This window comes from Drosophila sechellia, chromosome 2R, assembly GCF_004382195.2.
Source record: "Drosophila sechellia strain sech25 chromosome 2R, ASM438219v1, whole genome shotgun sequence".
Taxonomy (NCBI): domain Eukaryota; kingdom Metazoa; phylum Arthropoda; class Insecta; order Diptera; family Drosophilidae; genus Drosophila; species Drosophila sechellia.
In genome coordinates, this window is record NC_045950.1 from 9,834,259 (window position 1) to 9,853,340 (window position 19,082).

Genomic DNA, 19,082 nt, shown 5'->3' on the forward strand with positions numbered 1-19,082 from the left:
TGTCTCACTGTCTATCTGTCTGTCTGGTTGGCTGGTTGCCTGTCTGGCTGGCTGGCTCCTCCTGGCTTTATTCCTATTCTGGCCGAGACGTCTCGAGTGGCAGGGCTTTTGCTCTGTGTCTGACTCTGGTCCTTTGTCGCTTAACTGCCGCATTATGCAAATAGGATAATCGTTATTATTTGATAGTTTCTGATGTCAAAAGCCCCGACACAGAGCTCATCTTTCGAGTGCCGCATTTTTGCTCGATTGCCTCATTATGCAGCTACGAGGGCTTCTAATTACGACTTTTTACCATGCCAGAACGCCCACAACTTGGCTACAAATGATGCCTGTAATGGAATTTTCTCTGACAAACACAAAGAAAAATCAAAACTGAAAACCCGAGGTAAAAGTTAACCCGCCAGCAAAGCCGAAAGTTATTGAGTTGTAATTGCAAACGCAAACAGTTGCACAAACCTCTCGGCGTAATCCAATTATAACAGTTTCACCGAGTGCTAAGAATGTTTTCCATACACTTTTTGCACAGCAATATTAGTAAGTATATAGTTTCTGAGATAGGACCTTAAATTGTTGCAACACAAGTGGTATCTTCAATAGTGCTGCGGGCAGATATTGTTTAAAATGGTATGGCAAAGGATCAGAATATATAGAATTAAGATTTCATTCTAGCCTTTGTTCATTAGGTTATACCCTACGTAGATACAAATGTAACATTTGTTTGGAATAAACCCTAAAATCCTAAAGGCAAACCAGAATTCAACAAGAAACAGATCAACTCCGAGTTCCAGAAATCGACAGCACTGATCCGCACGCCATGAACACTTGCAGGGCAAAGTTGGTAGGTGCAAATATGTGTGGGCCATAACCGAGGTACTCTCCTGGGCAGGTGTAAATACAACAAGCTGGCAGGCCAAGTTGTTGATGGGCAAATAATAGTTGCAACTAACACGGCAGCAACAGCAATGCCACTTTGTGCTCGTGTCGGAGCTGTTTGTTGTTGATGCTGCCGCTGGTGTTGCTGTTGTCTGTGGCAGTTGACTGGCTGCTATTGCCACTGCACTTGCAACATGCATCCTGCATCCTGCATCCTGCACCGTGCATGCTGCAACTAGCAACTCGACGCGTGTCTGGTGGCGAAGAGTTGCATACTTGTGGGCAAAACTGGCTAACATTGTTGGAGCCGCAAGCTGCGATTGTTTGCCTACTTGTTGTTATTTGCATTTGCATGCCATATTCCGTTGGAAGCCACTAAATTTCCTGTCAGCAGTTTGAACCCGGGATTCGCAGACGCGTCAGCGCTGTGATTGCATTTGCATTATAATCTTCCTTCTTTCTTTTTTTGGCGAGAAATGTGTCACATCCTTGGCTAAGGGGCAAACGTACAGGGTATACCTAACCGCGTTGTCTTCTCAGGCAATTTGTTGGCTTTATAGTGCCATATTTTTCACCCTGCGACAATTGCCAGACATAAACCTTAGCCCAGGCAACAGAGTCAGCGGAAATAGGAGTTTTATGGCAGCAGCCGCCTTGTTGCACACTTTGTGGCGCTGGCAAGCTTATTTATGGCCCTGGTCTCACGTTTAAGGTCAACAACCCGCAAACCCGCCCGGCTGCCATGAATCCCAGCCAGGCTTGCACCGATAAGCCTCCATTAGTCAATTAGGGGCGAACTTAAGACGCAGCATTAATGGGCTAGTTGCTGGCTGCTCGGTTGCTCGGCTGCTCGGTTCCCCGGAGTCCTGATGCCTTGAAGTTGCAAGTGCAACTGAGAGCGTAAATCACATCAAGCCTGCAAATTAATCAGTCAGCCTCAGAAATCCCAAATGAAAATGAGCGACAATGCGGTGGCACTTAGTGGGAAAGTGGGTGTAGTGGAAAAGCCGGGAAAGCGGGGCTTAAGTTGCTAACACGCCGCCTGCTTTGTACCTTTGACAAGTTTATTAAGTTAGTTACAATGTCGACGCTGGTCGACGGCTGCTCCTGCCAACGCTGAGTGCTCCGATGGCAAATAAAATCAACGCCAATGCAGCAGGAGCAGCAGGATCTCGCATCCATCCCATCCAGCGTATCTCGCATCTCCGTCTGCCATCGCAGCACATTTCCCAGCGGTGCAATTGTATTAGTTGTGTTAAAACAAAAGCCAGCCATGTGTAAGCGCCGAAGAAGAAGAGAACGAGGACGCGGATGTGGATGTGGATGGGGATGGGTGTGAGGATGGGGACGAGGCTGGGGCATCCTGGAATGGGAGATAGAACAACAGTAACGAGCAGGCTGCGGCAATTACAACAGTGATGCGGCAACAATGTGTGAGAGTGTGTTGCAGGAAGGGAGTCATTACAGAAAGTCAGCACATCGTCACCTGAATGTCCTTTTCTTCTCGTAAAGTTCCTCTGCAACAAATGGGAACTTATCACCAGTTAAATGTATGAATACGTCAAAGCGATTTCACGAATAGAATAGATGATCATATAAGAAATTACTAACTAACAACTAACTAACTAAGAAAACAGCATAGAGCTTAATATTATTGATACAGAATAACTTACGGAAAATAAACTGAAGACTTACAACAGAACACTAAAGAGAGAGCAAGAAGAAACCGATAATAAATGATACAGAATTACCTCGAGGCAACAACCAGAAGAAACCCCGCAGCAACGCGTTGCAAGTTGAATTGGAGCCAAGGCTTTAAGTTCCCTGGCCTGCAGAAATACATATAGTATATATATATATATCTCGTGATTATCCCCAGTAGCTCCATGTGCCCATTGACTTTCGTCTTTCGCTCCCACGCCGCACACTCCCCATTTGAGCTACCCCTACTCCAACTGCAAAACCCATTGCATTGCAACTGCGGCAATGACATGCGACAAGTGTTGCACTGACAGCTTGCAACATGAGCGACTTTTGTTGTACTTTCTAGAGCGTTGCACAATGCATTAGAGTCCCCGAGCGGGAATAACAGCTAAAGGAGTTCATCCCATCCAGGATGCCGGGATACGAGGATGGAGGACCTCTGCCTCTGTGAGTGCTAAGGAATTTATTGTTGAAAATTATCAAGAGGCTAATATATTTGCCGAAAGCAATTTCAAGTTAGTGGCTGTGGGTCGGGCAAGGATCAGGACGAGAATGTGGTGCGAGAACAGCAGGATGGGGGCCAGATAGCGCGACAGTCAGTGAGCAATGTTGGCTGACAAGATTTTTGCAATTCCGAGCCAGTGATAGATATAAGTAGCCATTTCTTCCTGCTCCTTGGGATACAGTTGCTCCCCTCGGAGGAAATAAGTGTCTGTTTGGAATGGTTGCAGCTGAAGGAAAGTCCCTTTCTGCAGCAGCAGTAGCATGAAGCTAATTGTCGACGAATCTCAATGAAGTGAGTTCCCAAAAAAAAGCGTAATTTATTAAATTTTCCATTAAAAGAGAGGATTGTGCATGTTACAGCTAAAATAATTGCGAAAAATGCACAATATAAATTTCCATGCATTATTCATGCAAAGGCGTTGGGAGGCAAAATTAAATGTAAAGCGGCGAATCGCCGAAGAGTTTGCCAACAATGCAATTAGAGAATTACAGAACCCTCAACTGTCCACCGATAACGTGGCCACAAATTATGCAAAGTTATGCGTGTGTGCGCCTTCAAAATATTCAGCAATTTATGCGAATCGACGCAGCTGACAACACACAGTCCGCCCGCTCCTGCGTCCTGGAAAAACAAAAGCGTCTGAATTCATAATTACCCGAAAACAGCACTGAAATCCCAGCCAGAGGATCGCCAGCGAGATACCAGCGATGCCAACAATGGGAGGCCCGAAACAATCGAGCGTGTAATCCGGCCCAAACGCTCGTCGCTGTAAACAAGGATTTGCCACGCTCATTTAACGCTTTTGTCCGGCGGCCATGCTGCCAAACCAGAAAAATCCAACACGACCAGGTGCCAAAGGCCTGGTCAGCGGACACTGGACAGTGGACTCGGGACTGTGGACGCCAGTTGGAGTGGAAGTGGATGCAGTGGATGCCAAAAAGCCTCGGATCGCCATCGACCTCATAAATTTCCAACTGAATGCCCCGCTGCACAGGCACGCAAAATCCAGTTTCCCCATTGCTATTCGCCAGTTGGCCAATGCCAGTTTGCCATTTTGCCAGTTGCCAGTCAAATGCGCCGTTGGTTAATAAATTTTCTGCAAATGGCCGTTGCGGCGACTGCGGCAAATGCGCGCCGGAAGTTGCCACACGCACACATTGATTCGCGCGGAGCGGTCTGCGGAGGAAGTTGCCACATTTTTGGGCAGCGAAATTCATATACGCATAAATATTTGCACTGCATTTGAAAAATATACACACCAAACGAATCGAAAGCTGTAACAAAAACGGGCAAAACGCACAAACGGAACCGGAAGTGCACCATACAAATATTCTGTTTACAGATTTTTTAGGAATTTTGTATCCTATGAGCTTTTTGAACTTTTTTCCCGCTCCATTTTGCCTCTTTTTGTAATTTAATTTTGCTTTAAATTAAAAGTCAAAGTTGTCAGTATTTATTATTGCTTTCCTTGCTTTAAAAAATAAATTAAGCTCGAAGTTGTAAAATATAAACATTTCAATAAATACAAAAAATATAAAGTTATATTCACCTTGCACTAAAAACTAAAATTGGAGTAGTTATGATGCTGATTTGAGACCCATGAGGATATAGATACCCTGTAGAGTTGGAAGTGTATAGCTTGATGATTTATTGCTCCTCCCACAGTGCCCTTTTTTTCGAACCTCCTTAATCCGAGCCCAAAAGTTAATCTCTCCGCTGGCAAATGCAATTAAAATGGTGTTTCATTTATGGCCGCCCTCTGCTGACCGCGCTCCTTTTTGGCCCGACATTTAATTGGCACTTAAACGCATTAAGCGTGCGAAACATTTCCACATATATTTATTCTTATATGCAGATATACATATTTTTCTGTTTTTGCATTCTTCATAATTTTTACCCGCTGAAGCATTTGAATGCGCACATAAATTTCCGTTTGCATTAAGCCCGCCGGCAGACAGACGGACAGATAGGCAGACAGACAGCCAGGCAGCCAGTTGGCCAACAACTATTGGTAACAGTTTTTAAGCCGCCAGTTCATTGTTGCCACATTACCAGTGGATAACACATGGCTGGAGGTGGTGCTGGTTGGACCATCGTCCTCATTTAATTGTCATTACGAATATTGTGTTTGTTTGAAGCGAAATGTAATAAAATTCCAGCGAAGCCCAAGTGTAAATAAATGGATATGAAAACATTAAATGCAATTGTTTCGGCCCGCCAAGTGGCGCATTGAGGGGCGGATTGCATTAAATGGCTGAATTTACGGCCATTTAATGCGCTGCATTAAAAAGTTTCCAAAGGCGCTTTGCATAATTCCGCCAATGACATTAGTTTTAACGCCGCACAAACTTATCCTCCCATCGTCTCCTGCATTTTCCAGGTGGTCCACGCCATGGACCGCACCGCCCGCGTCACCGACTATCGCTTCATCAAGGAGGCTAATGGCGCCTTAACCATCACCAACGTCATGCTCGAGGACGACGGCAAGTGGCAGTGCGAGGCGGAGAACACGAGGCGCTACACGGAGAACGCCCGACCCGTTAAGCTGGTCGTCCTGGGTGAGTATCTACCTACTCCTGCATCCTACTGCATCCCCTTACTTACTCTGGGGCAGTCACCTTGGCCCAAACAGCTTAGACAAATATTGGGTGGTGGGGATCGTCGTTCCATTTGCCAAATTAGCCGGGGAAGAGGCCAAGTCCGAAATGGTTTGACGTGGCGCTTGGCAAAATGCTCGCTTTTATGACCATGGCATCGTCACCGAAAGCAAAAAGCGGTCATGAAATTAAGATAAGGTCATGTTCTCACAATGGCAAATGGCGTTTAACGTTTAAAATTAAAGCAGTTCAGATCTCAGGGCATAACACCAGCTTAACACGAAGCTTTCCTTTCATTTATATTTGAATAATTTTAGTTAACAATAAGCTTAGACAAGAAAAAAAGTGTAGTCTAATAACTTATACTATGTATTCAAAATCCTTTAAGAATGGAGTACAAACGGCTAAAGAAATTTATATCTTATTGAATGTTTACCCCTTTCCATCCCGACTTTAGATCGACCCAAGCCGCCGTATTTGTTGATCGATTCCCGCCGCCTGGACGCCAGCAATCTGTTCGTGCCCGTGAAGGAGAACTCGGAGCTGAACCTGGCCTGCGTCAGCGAGGGTGGTAATCCACGACCCACGCTCACCTGGGAGGTGCTCCTCAGTCCGGGCGTGGACCGGCATGCCCAGAAGGTGTCCGCCGAGGTGCTGGAGCTGGAGGAGATCAAGGGCGAGAAGGTGAGACGAGGGCCACAATGCATTGAACCCGATGAGTGACAAGTGGCGGGCTGTCCGTGTGGGGATTGGTTGGCCGGAGCTGGAGTGGAAAAACCACAGCATCGCCGGACGGCCGGCAAACACATTAGGTGTGGCCAACAACGGCGGCTCCTGGCTCAAACAACGGCTCTTCCGGACGACTGACTGAACCCAGTTTGCGGTTGTGCCAAAATTTGTTTGTCTTGCACTCGAGCATAATGAAAAGCAGACATTTCGGTCGAGCAATGCAAAAGTTCAGTCGTTCCAACGTGTGTGTGAATGTGTGTGTGTGTTGGTCTCTAACACCCAGTTTTCCACCCACACTTCCACCTGTCAAACACACACACACTCACACACAGTGGCCGAGTCTTGTGGAGGAGAGAGTGTTTGTCGCTCGGACCCTAAATGCCACAAATTTGCGTGTTCGGCTGGTCACAAGCCCAGCCCACATCTACTCGGTACACCCCCGATGATTGATTGAAAACTGTGCCAACACAATTTCCATGCTAAAGCCGCAGTGGGCGGCCGGCCTGTGGGTGGTGTTCGCTGGGTGGGTGGGCGCCCTTGCCCTTGGACCTTAATTTAAATTAATGATGTCGCGCTGATAACAGCCCTGACTAATTGGCCGCCCGAACAGCCGTCTGTCATTTGGCCCAATTTGCCAGTGTTTAGCATACAATTTGAATGGAAATTTTATCAGACTTCTCCCCCCCTCTCCCCGCAGCTCGACAAAGATGGCTACAAAATCAATAGCGGCGCAAAGAGCGAAGCCCGATTACCGGCGGTCTATAGGGCGCATCATAACGCCAGGATCCTCTGCGTCATGGAGCATCCCACGCTGAAGATCCGCCAGAATGCCTCCCTGCTCCTGGATGTGCAATGTAAGTTGGGATAATATATAGTATACGCCCTTTTCCCCGATTATCTTAGGTTTTCACTTGACATATTTTATGTTTAATATACATCTTTGGAATACTATCCTTGAACTAGACTCCCAGCTTGACCTATTAAATTCAAACACACCTTAAGCTTTTATTTAACACAAAATTCTATAAAAAACTAAATAATTAAATAATTTACAAGGTCCAAATAACAAAAGACACGTGATTTTAGTAAGTCCTCATGCTAAGGTCAACAACTTTTTAAAAAAAGCCAAACATACCACCATGTTTAATTACCTTAAGGAGGGCAAAAACCGAGAGTGGAATGATGTAAATAAAAGTGAAAACCAAAAAGCAAATGTTGATTGAAAAGTTAAATTGCCAAAGTTAACGCACACCACAAACCTACGGCCAGAATTCCAAGCTGAGGGCGAGTTTGGTTGGGTCGAGAGTATAAACAACAGGGAAAATTATTATGCACCTGCAGTGAGAGAAGTCAGTGGAGTAACTGAAAGCAAAGGTGAAATTATATTAATTGAAAAAGCAGAAAAAAGGGGGGAACAAAAAGAAAAATACAATCAAATTGCAATGAAACTGGGCGAAGGAAAATTGAAATAAAAGCGCGACAGTTGAGAAAAGGACGCCTACGTACAATTGAAATGCAAGGAGCAAGAGCTGCAGGATGCAAAAGGATGGGAATTAATGGAAAGTCGGGGCACGAGAGGATTTCTGGACTCTCAATTAGCTTAAAAAATAAGAAGGTGTCGCAGCAAAGGACGAAGGACTCAGACGTTTTCATATTCACAGTTGTCCCGACTTATTGGCCTTAAAATTCAAATCTTTTATAAAGCCTGCGGCTTAAAAGATCTTAAGAATCAATGGATCCGACCTCATTAAAGTTAACTTACCTTATTTATATATAGTTATAACAGATGAGCCAGTAAGTTATTAAATGTAATAGTCCATATGTGTGTGGTCAGGCTAAAATGTCCTAAACTTTGGGCTTAGCTTATCACATCGTTTAACCAAATTCCACCTGAGATGAGTCCCTCCGCACAACAATAGAATCACTTTAAAGGACACACGGCCAAGTCCGTTTCGTGATCAATTGGGGTGGACAATATGCATGCCACCGGCAGCCACAACAAAACCGGGAAATAAATATGGGAGTCCTGTTGGACACCGCAAAAGTGACGCAGCCGGACATGGAATTGGGAATCAATGCCAATGGTGGATGGTGGATCGGATCGGATGAGATGAGGCCAGATGAGGTGAGGCGACAATTGGAAGACTAGCACTAATTGGCAGCAAAAAGCCGCACACACGTTCTGACCACCAGGACATCAGGATCCAGGCATCGGGACACCGGGGCATCGTCCTCGTCCTGAGGAGGGTCTCAATCAGCGCCTGAATCCGGGGAGGACCACAGTTATTTGCTTTATTAATGTCCGTGAAGCCGCATAATGCCCTGACAAATGCCCAGGTAGTGGAGAGCCCATGAAAATGATTGGAAAATATAGAAAAGCCGTGCGGGATTTGCATGCCACACACAGTGCTTCACGTTAGCCTGCAGGTGTGTGTGTGTGTGTGTGGGTGGGTGTGTTTGTGTATGTGTAGGCTTTGGCTTTGGCCAGGCATGAAAATTGCAAAAACCGCAATAACAACAGCACAAGGCCTCAAACAATAATAACGGCAGCAACAAGAACAACCGCAACGTTTTCCGGGTTCAACAAAAGAAGGAACAAGTTCGTCCTGATTCGTCCTGTTTTTCCTTTTATTATTCCCGCTCCCTCTTTTCGTGTGCGCTTGTATAAATTAAAATGCACACACATGAGAGCATTTGGCCCAGGCCATAGACATTTGTATCCGCATCCCAGTTGGCATGTATCTGTATCTGTATCCCCGTATCTGTGTACGGACCGGTAGCTGTATCTGTAATGCTTGCTGCGTTCAATTTGCGCATTTTTATGCAGACAGTTGACAGGCAAATCAAGGACACGACGGACAAGGATCATGGCTCCACGAAATGCCGAACAATTTAAGCTGGAAAAACTGAAGCGCAGGACCCAAACGTTTCAGGTTTCCCATTTAAATTAGAGCTTTTTAGGACAATAGTTTACTTTCAATTTGAGCAATTTGCGAAGATGCTAGTGTGCATATTTCAAACAGACAGTATGTTTCAAACACATTTTTCCCCGTAATTGCTGCCACTTTGCCCGAAAACAATACGCCCAACCAGTTAGGCCATTTTCCAGCCTCTGTGGTGTGCATTTTGAGTCAACAAATTGATGGAGCAGTTGATGGACGGTTCCACAGCGAGTGGACATGTAGGGTATACGTTTCCCAGCCCATTCATAAATATGTATGATGTCTGACGACTGATGGCTGTCTGCTGGTCGCACAATATCGACTGGATACGAAGCCGAAGCGAGGCGAGGCGCATTGAATTGAATTGAATAGTTTGGCAAACAACCGACAAACAAATTTCATTTGTCCCTTGGCATCTGCAGACCCATTCCAGGCGCCTAATCAAATTGTATTAGTTACAAAAGGCCACAAAGGCGACTGGTGCGCCAAAAAATTGAAAAGATTGAAATGAATGCTGGGACCATTTGGAAATTTGGATATGTCGATAGCATGGAGCATATTTTGGCCAGGCCAGCCAAATGGCCAGCACTAATTAAAAAACATTTGATTTATGCCTATGAATATGCATTGAATAGAAGTGCACATCTCTGCCCGCACGGGGCGATCCCATTATTTACATTTACATTCAGATTTACATTTTGTCGATGGCTTTTTGACATGCACTGAATGGATTTGTGATTGGCAGTTTGGGATTGAAATCGAAGTTATATTTTGGATGCCATATCGAATTACTTTCGGACAAACCTGAATGAGTTATGGCTGCAACACTGAAATTGGTAGCATAAATTCACTGCCGCTAACTAAGTAAAATTCACTATTTCCCAATCGAACGCCGTATTAGTTGACACGTGGATCTCTGGTAATTGAATGCAGTCAGCTTCAACTGGACATTTAATGAATCAGCCAACGTCAATTAGGGTGGCCAATAGAAGGTGACAAAATTAAAGGGTTTTATTATTAGATTTAATAAACGATTTTACGTATTTTTTTGTATGTCGCAGGAGTTTCTTAATTCCAAAGTTAAATACGAAATTCACTTGCAACTCAAGTGACAATTAACTCATCCTTATTTACCTTATCCACCCAATACAGACAGCACACTCTGCGAGCCTAGCATTTGCATTTGGCTTAATTATAAAAGTTTTCCTTTCTTGCCCCCAGTTCGTACCCCTTCCTTTGAGTAATTTTTTAATTAAAAAACTATTTTGTTGATGTTGCCACAGTCTAGTCGCTGATAGCTCCCAAAATCTGCAGCAAAGTCAAGCCGAAATAACCATCTGTCCCCCTTGCAGACACGCCCTCCTTCGCTATATCCCGCACACCTGGCTTCGGTTATCCGCTCCGCGAGGGCATCGAAGTTAGCCTCAAGTGCGACGTCGACTCCAATCCCCCGAGCACGCCCCGCTGGCAGAAAGACGATGGTGACACGCCGGTAAGTTGGTGCTCCATAAATGGATGCACAGTTAAAAGGAGTCCATAGGCTGTTAGAATATGATAGTTTCTCACTTTGCAGTTGGATAATTCTTTAAATACTTATTTAAAAATAAATAGATAAATTCAATAAGTTTTTTTATCACTAAATTTGACCAGGTACTAAAAACATGCACATTTTAAAATAATACATGAAAAATGCAAGAAGATATAATATATTTTCTTTTTAATTTTTTTCGTCTACACAGGCATCTACATACACATGATAATTCTAAAATTTGTTGTAGACAACGTACATTAGTATCGTTGAGAAAACATTTTATGTATTTTTCAATTCGAATCAACTAATTTTTTTTCCGTGTAAGGTGCGTGGGAGACTTGTGCATTCGTAGGCCGCCCACCGGAGCTCGGCCTTTTGTGTGATTTTTGGCTGTGGAGCAAGTTTTAAATGGATTTTCGTGCAGGCCGAGAAACTTGTGCGAAACTATTTGCCTTACCTTAATTACCAAAAATTGTTTACGCATAACGAGCCAAACTCATTTCCCACTTTCCACTTGCCACTACCCATTTCCCAATGCCACACGGAAAGTGCCAACATTCTGATTTCCCACTTCTCTCTCGATCATTGCAGGTGCCGCAAACGGGCGATGGTTTCCTCAACTTCACATCGATAAGGCGTGAACATTCCGGCTGGTACAAGTGCACGTCCCGGCACCTCAACTTTCAATACTCGTCGATTGGCTATTACCTCAGTGTGCGATGTAAGTATCCCCGTGGTTGAATCAACCCAAACCAAGTGAAACCAATAAAACCGTAAATTAGACCGCGTATGCGTGAAATTGCCTTAAAAATGGCGCGTGATAATATTTCGCCCATTAGTTTGTGCCTGTAAAATTACACGTAACACCATCGCTCGCCCCAAAAAAATTCAAAAAAATAAAAAACGATGAACAGAAATCGGCAAACATTTTACGACACCCGCACATGGCGCTCAACGGAGGACAATATTCGGTGTGATTTTTCGGGGATGTTCTTGCCACTTTGCGAGGCGCCTTGTGGCGCCACCCTCTGTCATATGCAAAATGTGGCAAATTTCATTGGCATTGGCATTGGCATTGAGTGGGTGGCTGTCTCCCCCTCACTTTTCCGTCACTATTTATGCTTACGCGCCATTTTGCTGTCAATATTTTCTCGTTTGCGGGTTGGGATTTTGGTCCTTGTTATTTGCCGAGGGTTTGAGGTAAAGAGCACTTTATGCGCTCAGCGCATGTTAATGCTGGTAAATATTTTTATTGAATTTGCGACTCTGACAGGCGGCGGCGTCGGCCTAAAAGCCGCCATCAAGCCGACCAATCGAATTATATAACTCGAGAAGACTCGAAAACTCATTTGCAGCCTCATTAGGTGGGCAATTGCAAACGAAGCAGCTCTCAAGGTATCGAAAAAATGCACTGCCATATCCCAAAATCCATCTTCTCAAAAACCCCGCTCATCAATCATGACCGCAAAGGGAAAAGCCCAGCTAGAGAAATAAAATATTGATAATAACAACTTGACAAAGTGTTGCCACTTTTTTATGCCAACGCAGGAATCAGGCTGGTGTTCCATCCTCATCCTCCCCAGGGATAGATTTTTTCGCCACTCCTGACAGCCGCCTGTCGCTGCTCATTATGGGAAAACAAATGCTTTATTAATAAAACAAAACAAAAATGTGCGGACCCGAAAAGGCCAAGAAGTGACGGAGCCGGCCGCCCCGAATCGACATTATCGATGATTGATGGGGAGCGCTAGGGAAAAAGTGGGAAACGAAAACTTTTCCTCCGCACTTTCCAGCGAAATCTAATTGTGAGAGACGCTGAGCTGGCAACATGTTAAGCACATAAATCAATTTGTAAAACGTTTTATCGAACTTGAAACGCCAGTCGACGAAGGGCCCCAAATGCCGAACTGCCGAAATGGCAAATCCAACTGGCATCCAAACCCCATTTGTGACAACAGGCGTTCCTCTCTATATGTGTACCTATAAGACATAAGATATGGCAGAAGCACAGACACGACTTGCCTGTCATAAACTATAAAACAGCTGCTAGATCCATGATAAATGGCGGCCGGGTTGGATTTTTGAGGCAGCCAGAGAATGGCACAAATTTAAGTCGCTGGAAAAACCAGAAATAAAAAAAACAGAAAAAAACTGATAAATCGCATTTAAGTGAGGGAAGCTACGAGGCACCAGATTCCCAAATCCCAGACAGACGTTTGAATGCGGGCTTAATTGCTGACGATATGTTTCCTCCTCCGAATCCTCCGCCATTGAGCTGGAAAATGGCGAGGAAATGCGGCGGAGGCGAGAGCCCAGGTAGCAGGAAAGCAAAGGAAAACTTCGCTGTCGACAACAACGAGGACAACGCTGACAAACTGCAATGAAAAAGCAATCAGCGTTGCCCAACCGAACGCGAAAAAAAAAATGGGGGAAAATGGGAAAACGCAGGGACAGGATGCGGAATGTGGAATGCGGAGGACCCACAAAAGTAGGCAATTTGACGCAGTTGCTCAAACTTTTCTGCGCCGGCCACTTTCGCGTGATTGATTTGCCCGTCTGGAGAATGGAGGCTTCGACCCATAGGAGGGGCTCCACTCACCCACCACTCACAACTCGGAACTCAGGACACCGGACACGGCGAGCTTGTTAAAACGTCGCTAATTTGACACGTACGTCAACAGGAGGAGCGACGAGCGTGACGCCGGTGGGCCGGTTGGACTCCAAGGTCCTCGCCGTCGTCCTTCAAGTGGGCCACGTTCAGGTATCACATAAGCCACGGCCATTGACCAAACTTCTGTTTGCCAGCCTCATTAATGAGTTAAAGTTCTCATTGGGGCTAATTAATGTTGAGGGCCTTGCACGCTGTTTGCTCGAACAATGTGCAATTAGTGAAAGTTTCCCAACTTGAGCAGTTTATATGGCAAACAGGTCCTTCAAAAGCTCACATAGCGAGTGTGTGTGGCAGCGAATCGGAAGCCGCTTTTAATTGTGGGTTTATTACTTTGACTTTGACTGCGCAGCAACACAAGGATTTACAGGATTAAATGTGGGACAAAATGAAAACAACGCTTATGTTTAATGGCGTAATAAGATTAGTGTTTTCTAGGTACGTTAATCCTATTTAGAGAAACATCGTAAATTTTAACTTGAGAACCCAAACGAAGGAATAGTTTGATACACATATAGCTTGAGAGTAGCCTTGGCGGTCTCCCAGGACGATTGAAATCACCTAATTCCCCAGGGTCACTTTTGCGGCTAAGCATTGCCACCGAAATCCATGTGCAAATTGCATTCGCCTGGCAGTGAACTAATTTGCCCAGCCAACTGTTAAGAAAAGGCACCACCAGGACCACAAGGACTCTGGCACAATGTCAACCAACCACTCAGGAGAAGTGGCAAACAGCAGGCCCACATCCTTTGTGGATGCGTTAGCCAAACGAGTCCCAGTGGATGCAGGACATTCGAGCCGTGTCGAAACGAAGGCGAATTACAATAAAATCTAATTCTACACGCTGTCGTAAGCATTTCGATGTCGAGCCATTTCTTACGCCCCAACTGCGCCGATTTCGGGAGTCCTGGGCCATGTTATCCATTATCCTTTGTCATGCTGGTTATCGCGGTTTAACTTGATTGTTTATTTCGCCCTTATCCTGGCGAGAGCTCCCATGTCCTTTGGCCAACTTGAATTTCTGTGTTTGCTGCGCCTTTGTTTTTATAGCCGGCGATTATGTTTCGGTATGTGTTGAGGGTCGCTCGTCCTTCGGCGAGAAGATTTTCAATAAAATTTTATTTGTCCTTGCCCCAGATGAAATCGAAACTCATTTCGACTGGGCGCCGTCGCTTCTGGACAACTTGAGCAAATATTAAAAACTCGTTGCGGACAAATGTCTTGCCGTAAAGTATTTTTTATGGCCGCAAAGTTTTCTCCCGGCATAAACGGAAATTTGTCGAGAGATTATCTTTTATGGATATGAGTGCTGCCTTTCGCCCCACCAATTTGCATCGGCCCCTGCTCGAAATGAACCTTTTATGTTCCCGTATCTAGAGTTGCCCTGTTTTCTTGCATCCACTGCAATCATCTTCAATTTCAACTCATTGCAAATTAATCGCGTGTTCGCTGAAAGTCCTGGAAATTCCTCGGGCTGGTGGGGTAAAATTAAAATTTATAACCAAGACACAAATGCAATCACAGCAGCCCGAGAGTTTACTCTCAGCCGCTTCCGCTGGCTGTTTATGCAGCTTGTAAGTTAAGCTGATTGTATTCCGCGATGCTGATGATGATGATGCTGCATCTCGTCGGCCTCCTTCATATTCATGACTAACTGCGAAGATGAAGAGCCAGCGGAAAAAAATGCAAATTAATCTTGGGCGTGGGCCAGGGAGTGCTAATGAAAATTGCATGCGAAAAAAAAGTGGGCAAAGTACCCTTCAGTGGGAGTGGGAATTTAATTTTCCACCCACCTATGGCATGCCACCACCTCGCCATCGAGAGTGAAACTTTGCAGTTCGTTGAAGGATTTATGGATCACGCCGGTCCGTCATATTCACACTTTGGACAGGGGACGGGATGTGTCGACACATCGATACACTCTACTTCTTCTCATGGGATCCCTGAAAGTGACAGGCCACCACCCATTGAACCACCCCAACCATCCAACTACCCATTCAGCCAGAGTTCTCCTTGAAGGCGAAACGCCAACATGGCTGATGATGATGCGTTATGATTAATGATTGGTGGCCAGAATCGGGCAAGCTCCTCAGTCTGGGCCCGGCATATTGATTCCCCTTGTTTGCATTAGTGTTTACTGTTTGCCCTTCATATTTGCCTTTGTTATGAGTTGGGATTTGTTCGAGTGTGCCCCGCACCCGAAAGATGTGCGGCAAGAATCACTTTCTCCCCATCTTCTCCAGGACCTTTCTCTCTCAATCTCCTTCAGTGTCGCCATATGGGCGGTACTCGATGCCCATTTGTTTGCCCTTGTTTATTTGTTTTCCTTTGCTTCTTTTTCCCCCCCAAAAAATGGAAGTGGGCGGGCGCTTTTATGAATGGCCATTCAGTAAAATATGCGTGAAACAAGTGCCCAAATTATGAATGCGAGCGTGTGTGTGGAAAAACTTGGGAAAAATATTGAAAGAGTTCCATTTGCTGGGGCGGCGAAGGGAGTCGATTTCTAAGCCGAGTACATCGAGAGTGGGAGCGTCTAAGTGTTTCATTTAATAATGCTCCTTTGACAGTCTGCACCCATAATTTTGCTTACTCTTTTGTCATCTGTATAAAAGGATGTTCTAGGACACTTTCACTGCCAAAAATGAATTAATAATAGCAATAAATTAAAATGTAAATCTTTTATTTGTCTACCACTAATATCCCATATATGCTTTAAGTTAATGGTTAATTTTTAGGAATTTTTCTCTGCCGCTCAACCAGCGTTATAGATACTTTTCTTATCGCTTCGCCGGAAAACATGCCTGCAGCTTTGGCCAAATGACAAATGTCTGTCAGTTGAGTCGAGACGAGCTGAGCTCATTAGACATTTTCGCTGGGTTTTCGCGGCGGAGTACAGAGAGGGCTCTTATTTCAGTCACCAGAATACGAGTACCAGGGCTCGTACTGCCCGATCCCCTGCTGGCCATTGAAGTTGTCAATTCGAGCGACGTCGCCTTTGTCCGCCTTTGTGTTTGGCAATAAAAAATTTTATAACTACGTGATTTTGACTAAGTAACACGCCCTTCGTCCTGCGAGGGGAGGACTTTTGCCATTGTCAGCAATAAAATCCCCGCTCGTGGAGGGTTGATTGACATGCGACGAAGGGTCTCTGCAGGCGAAAGGAGCTTACAATTAATTGTCTCTCACTCACTCACCAACTCGCTCTCGAAAATGTTCCTTGGAAAATCTCAGTTCTCAGTCGCGCAACTTTGGGGTTTCGCCTTCGATTAGTGCGGCTCGCCCGGTAATTAGTAGTTTCAGTTGATTGTGCGGCTCACTTTTGGGTCTGCTAATTTGCCGCTTGCCCCGAGGAGCATTTTGAGGCGAAATTCCCTGGGTTTCTCGCCCAGATCCCCCGCCATTGTGCCCAACATCGCTTTTTTCTTCTCCACCAGGTCGCCACTTGGCAACTTATTGTTATGATATCCGGTGGCAGACAAAGGACCCGCTCTACCTGGCCGCATACTTTTGGGCACATGTCAGGGCAAATTGTTATTTATACGGTAATATGAATAGCGTCATAAAGTACGCCTCACAAAGGACGCCCTGAAATTTAAAGCCATCTTGCAGGCAAGGAAAGTGGAAAATATGCGAGTGTGTGCTCCACCCCGTCGTGGAAATTAGAATGGAGCATCCTTGTGGCTTCTTCCCCCCCCCCCCCCCCAATACCCCACTACCCCAGTACCACAATCCTCCGCCCGCCGGAAACGAGCATAAAATATATGTATTTATGAATTTGCGGCAAAGAAGATTGCAGCTCAGGCAATTTTCCAGCTAGCTGAGCAGCGATTTTCACTCTTAGTTGCCGTCAAAACGGAAGTGACAACTCATTGCGGAGTGACTCAGGTGTTCGCAGCGCGTCAGCAATTTGTTGCTGCCTCTGTCATTGAAATATTGTCACATTTGACAATTGCCAACAGCCCTCGGATTTGCACGGCCACAAAATTACCACAAATTCATGAAAAATTCAAGGATTTTTTTCACTATAAGGGTGTTTTTATCTGTCAAGAAAAGTAACTAATAATGGTAATGATTTTATAAATACCATAGCTCTCGTTAAATGTCTAACTGCTCACTTGACCACTTTTGTTTTCCGTGTACTATATACTTTGGCCACATGTGGTCCGGAGTTTGCAGCCCTAACTGACGGCTTTTGCTTTGCGTCCTTTATATTTGCAGTTGATTCGGTGGATGTGACCTCCGAGCCGGATGATCAGGATGTTTCCGTGGCAGCTGCCTCGCACAATCCCAACAAGGGCCAGCTGGAAGTGCAGCTGGGCGGAGCGGTAACCCTGCAGTGTCCTCAAGGTAAGCGTAAGCCGGATGGCCAACTACCCAACTTCTGTTGTCCAAAAACTTCAAAGGAAGTGGGCGTCGCAAAAACTGCCGAATTCGTGGCCCATTTAGAATGACAAATGCGTCTGGGCTGTAATTACATTTTACATTTTACTTTCGTTCGATCGAAACGACGAGTCCGCGGCCTTTTGTGCGCCTCTTCATTAATTAGCGCAATTGGAAATTAATTATGCGTGCAATTTACTTTGCTCACTTTTCGGCCAAATGGCGAGCATAGACAAATGGCTCGGCGTCTGTGGCAGTGACGCATCAATTAAAGAAATTAAAACTTGCGTGTCAAGTTCCTTGGAAGTCAATTAATTAAATCATGCCCCGGCTTTCATGTCCCTCCCTCGTTCTAGGCTCCCTGGGCTGCTGGTCGCACTTGGATCCCATTTCGGCCCGGTTACGTGGCCTTGGCTACGGCAGCAGCCAGCCCACCGGCCAGTTCTCGCTCAAGGACGTCATGTACCAGGATGCGGGCATGTACAAGTGTGTGGGCCAGTCGCCCACCAACAAGAAGAAGCTGGAGGTCCTGCATAGCGTCACGGTTTCCGTAAAGGGTGAGTGAACTTATGATACTACTGCATAACTTTAAGACGCGGATGATTAAATTGTAAGCTTTAAGCGTAGATAAAAGGACGTTTAATAATTTGATAATCGATTATCATTAAGTATCTACACATCTACGAATTATTTAAATACAAATCCATAAAGTGAATGAAGTAATTGGTTTGGGAATTCGTATACTTTGTGGTCACCTGAGAGTTAGTCACACTTCGCTATGATATACCCCTTTAACCCCGCAGCCCAATCGATGAATCAGAAGTTGTAGAAGCACCAGAAAATTGGGTGTGGCCCAGTTTCCACAGACTTTTTGTTGGGGGTTGTAGTGATGGGTGGTTTTTCCGAATGGGTGGCTGCTCAGGTGACAGCGAGGAGTTAAAAACATTAAAAACTTTGACAGCAGTTTCGGGACACGGCAGAACCAGGGAAAACAAATGAAAAGTTTTATTTTCATGCTGTCAGAAGTTCGACATTTTACTTTGCATGTGATTTTCCCCAACGATTTCGCTCTTTTCCCCCAGTTTCCCCAGTGTTTTCCAGGCTCCCCGGCCATTTCTGTGCTTTTCCTCAGCTCCTTTATAGTCGGGCTTAT

The 19,082-nt window shown here is 45.2% G+C and overlaps 1 protein-coding gene across 1 annotated transcript in view; it reads left to right on the top strand.

The window, feature by feature from the left end:
• The window catches only part of LOC6609040 (irregular chiasm C-roughest protein), a 117,579-nt gene that overhangs the window by 84,500 nt on the left and 13,997 nt on the right, over positions 1-19,082 (top strand). Inside the window, exons 4-10 of the mRNA XM_002033707.2 lie at positions 5,463-5,640; positions 6,137-6,363; positions 7,106-7,262; positions 10,703-10,842; positions 11,473-11,602; positions 17,768-17,896; positions 18,286-18,486. Of these exons, the coding sequence (XP_002033743.1) occupies positions 5,463-5,640; positions 6,137-6,363; positions 7,106-7,262; positions 10,703-10,842; positions 11,473-11,602; positions 17,768-17,896; positions 18,286-18,486 (1,162 nt within the window). The remainder of the gene's footprint in view (positions 1-5,462; positions 5,641-6,136; positions 6,364-7,105; positions 7,263-10,702; positions 10,843-11,472; positions 11,603-17,767; positions 17,897-18,285; positions 18,487-19,082) is intronic.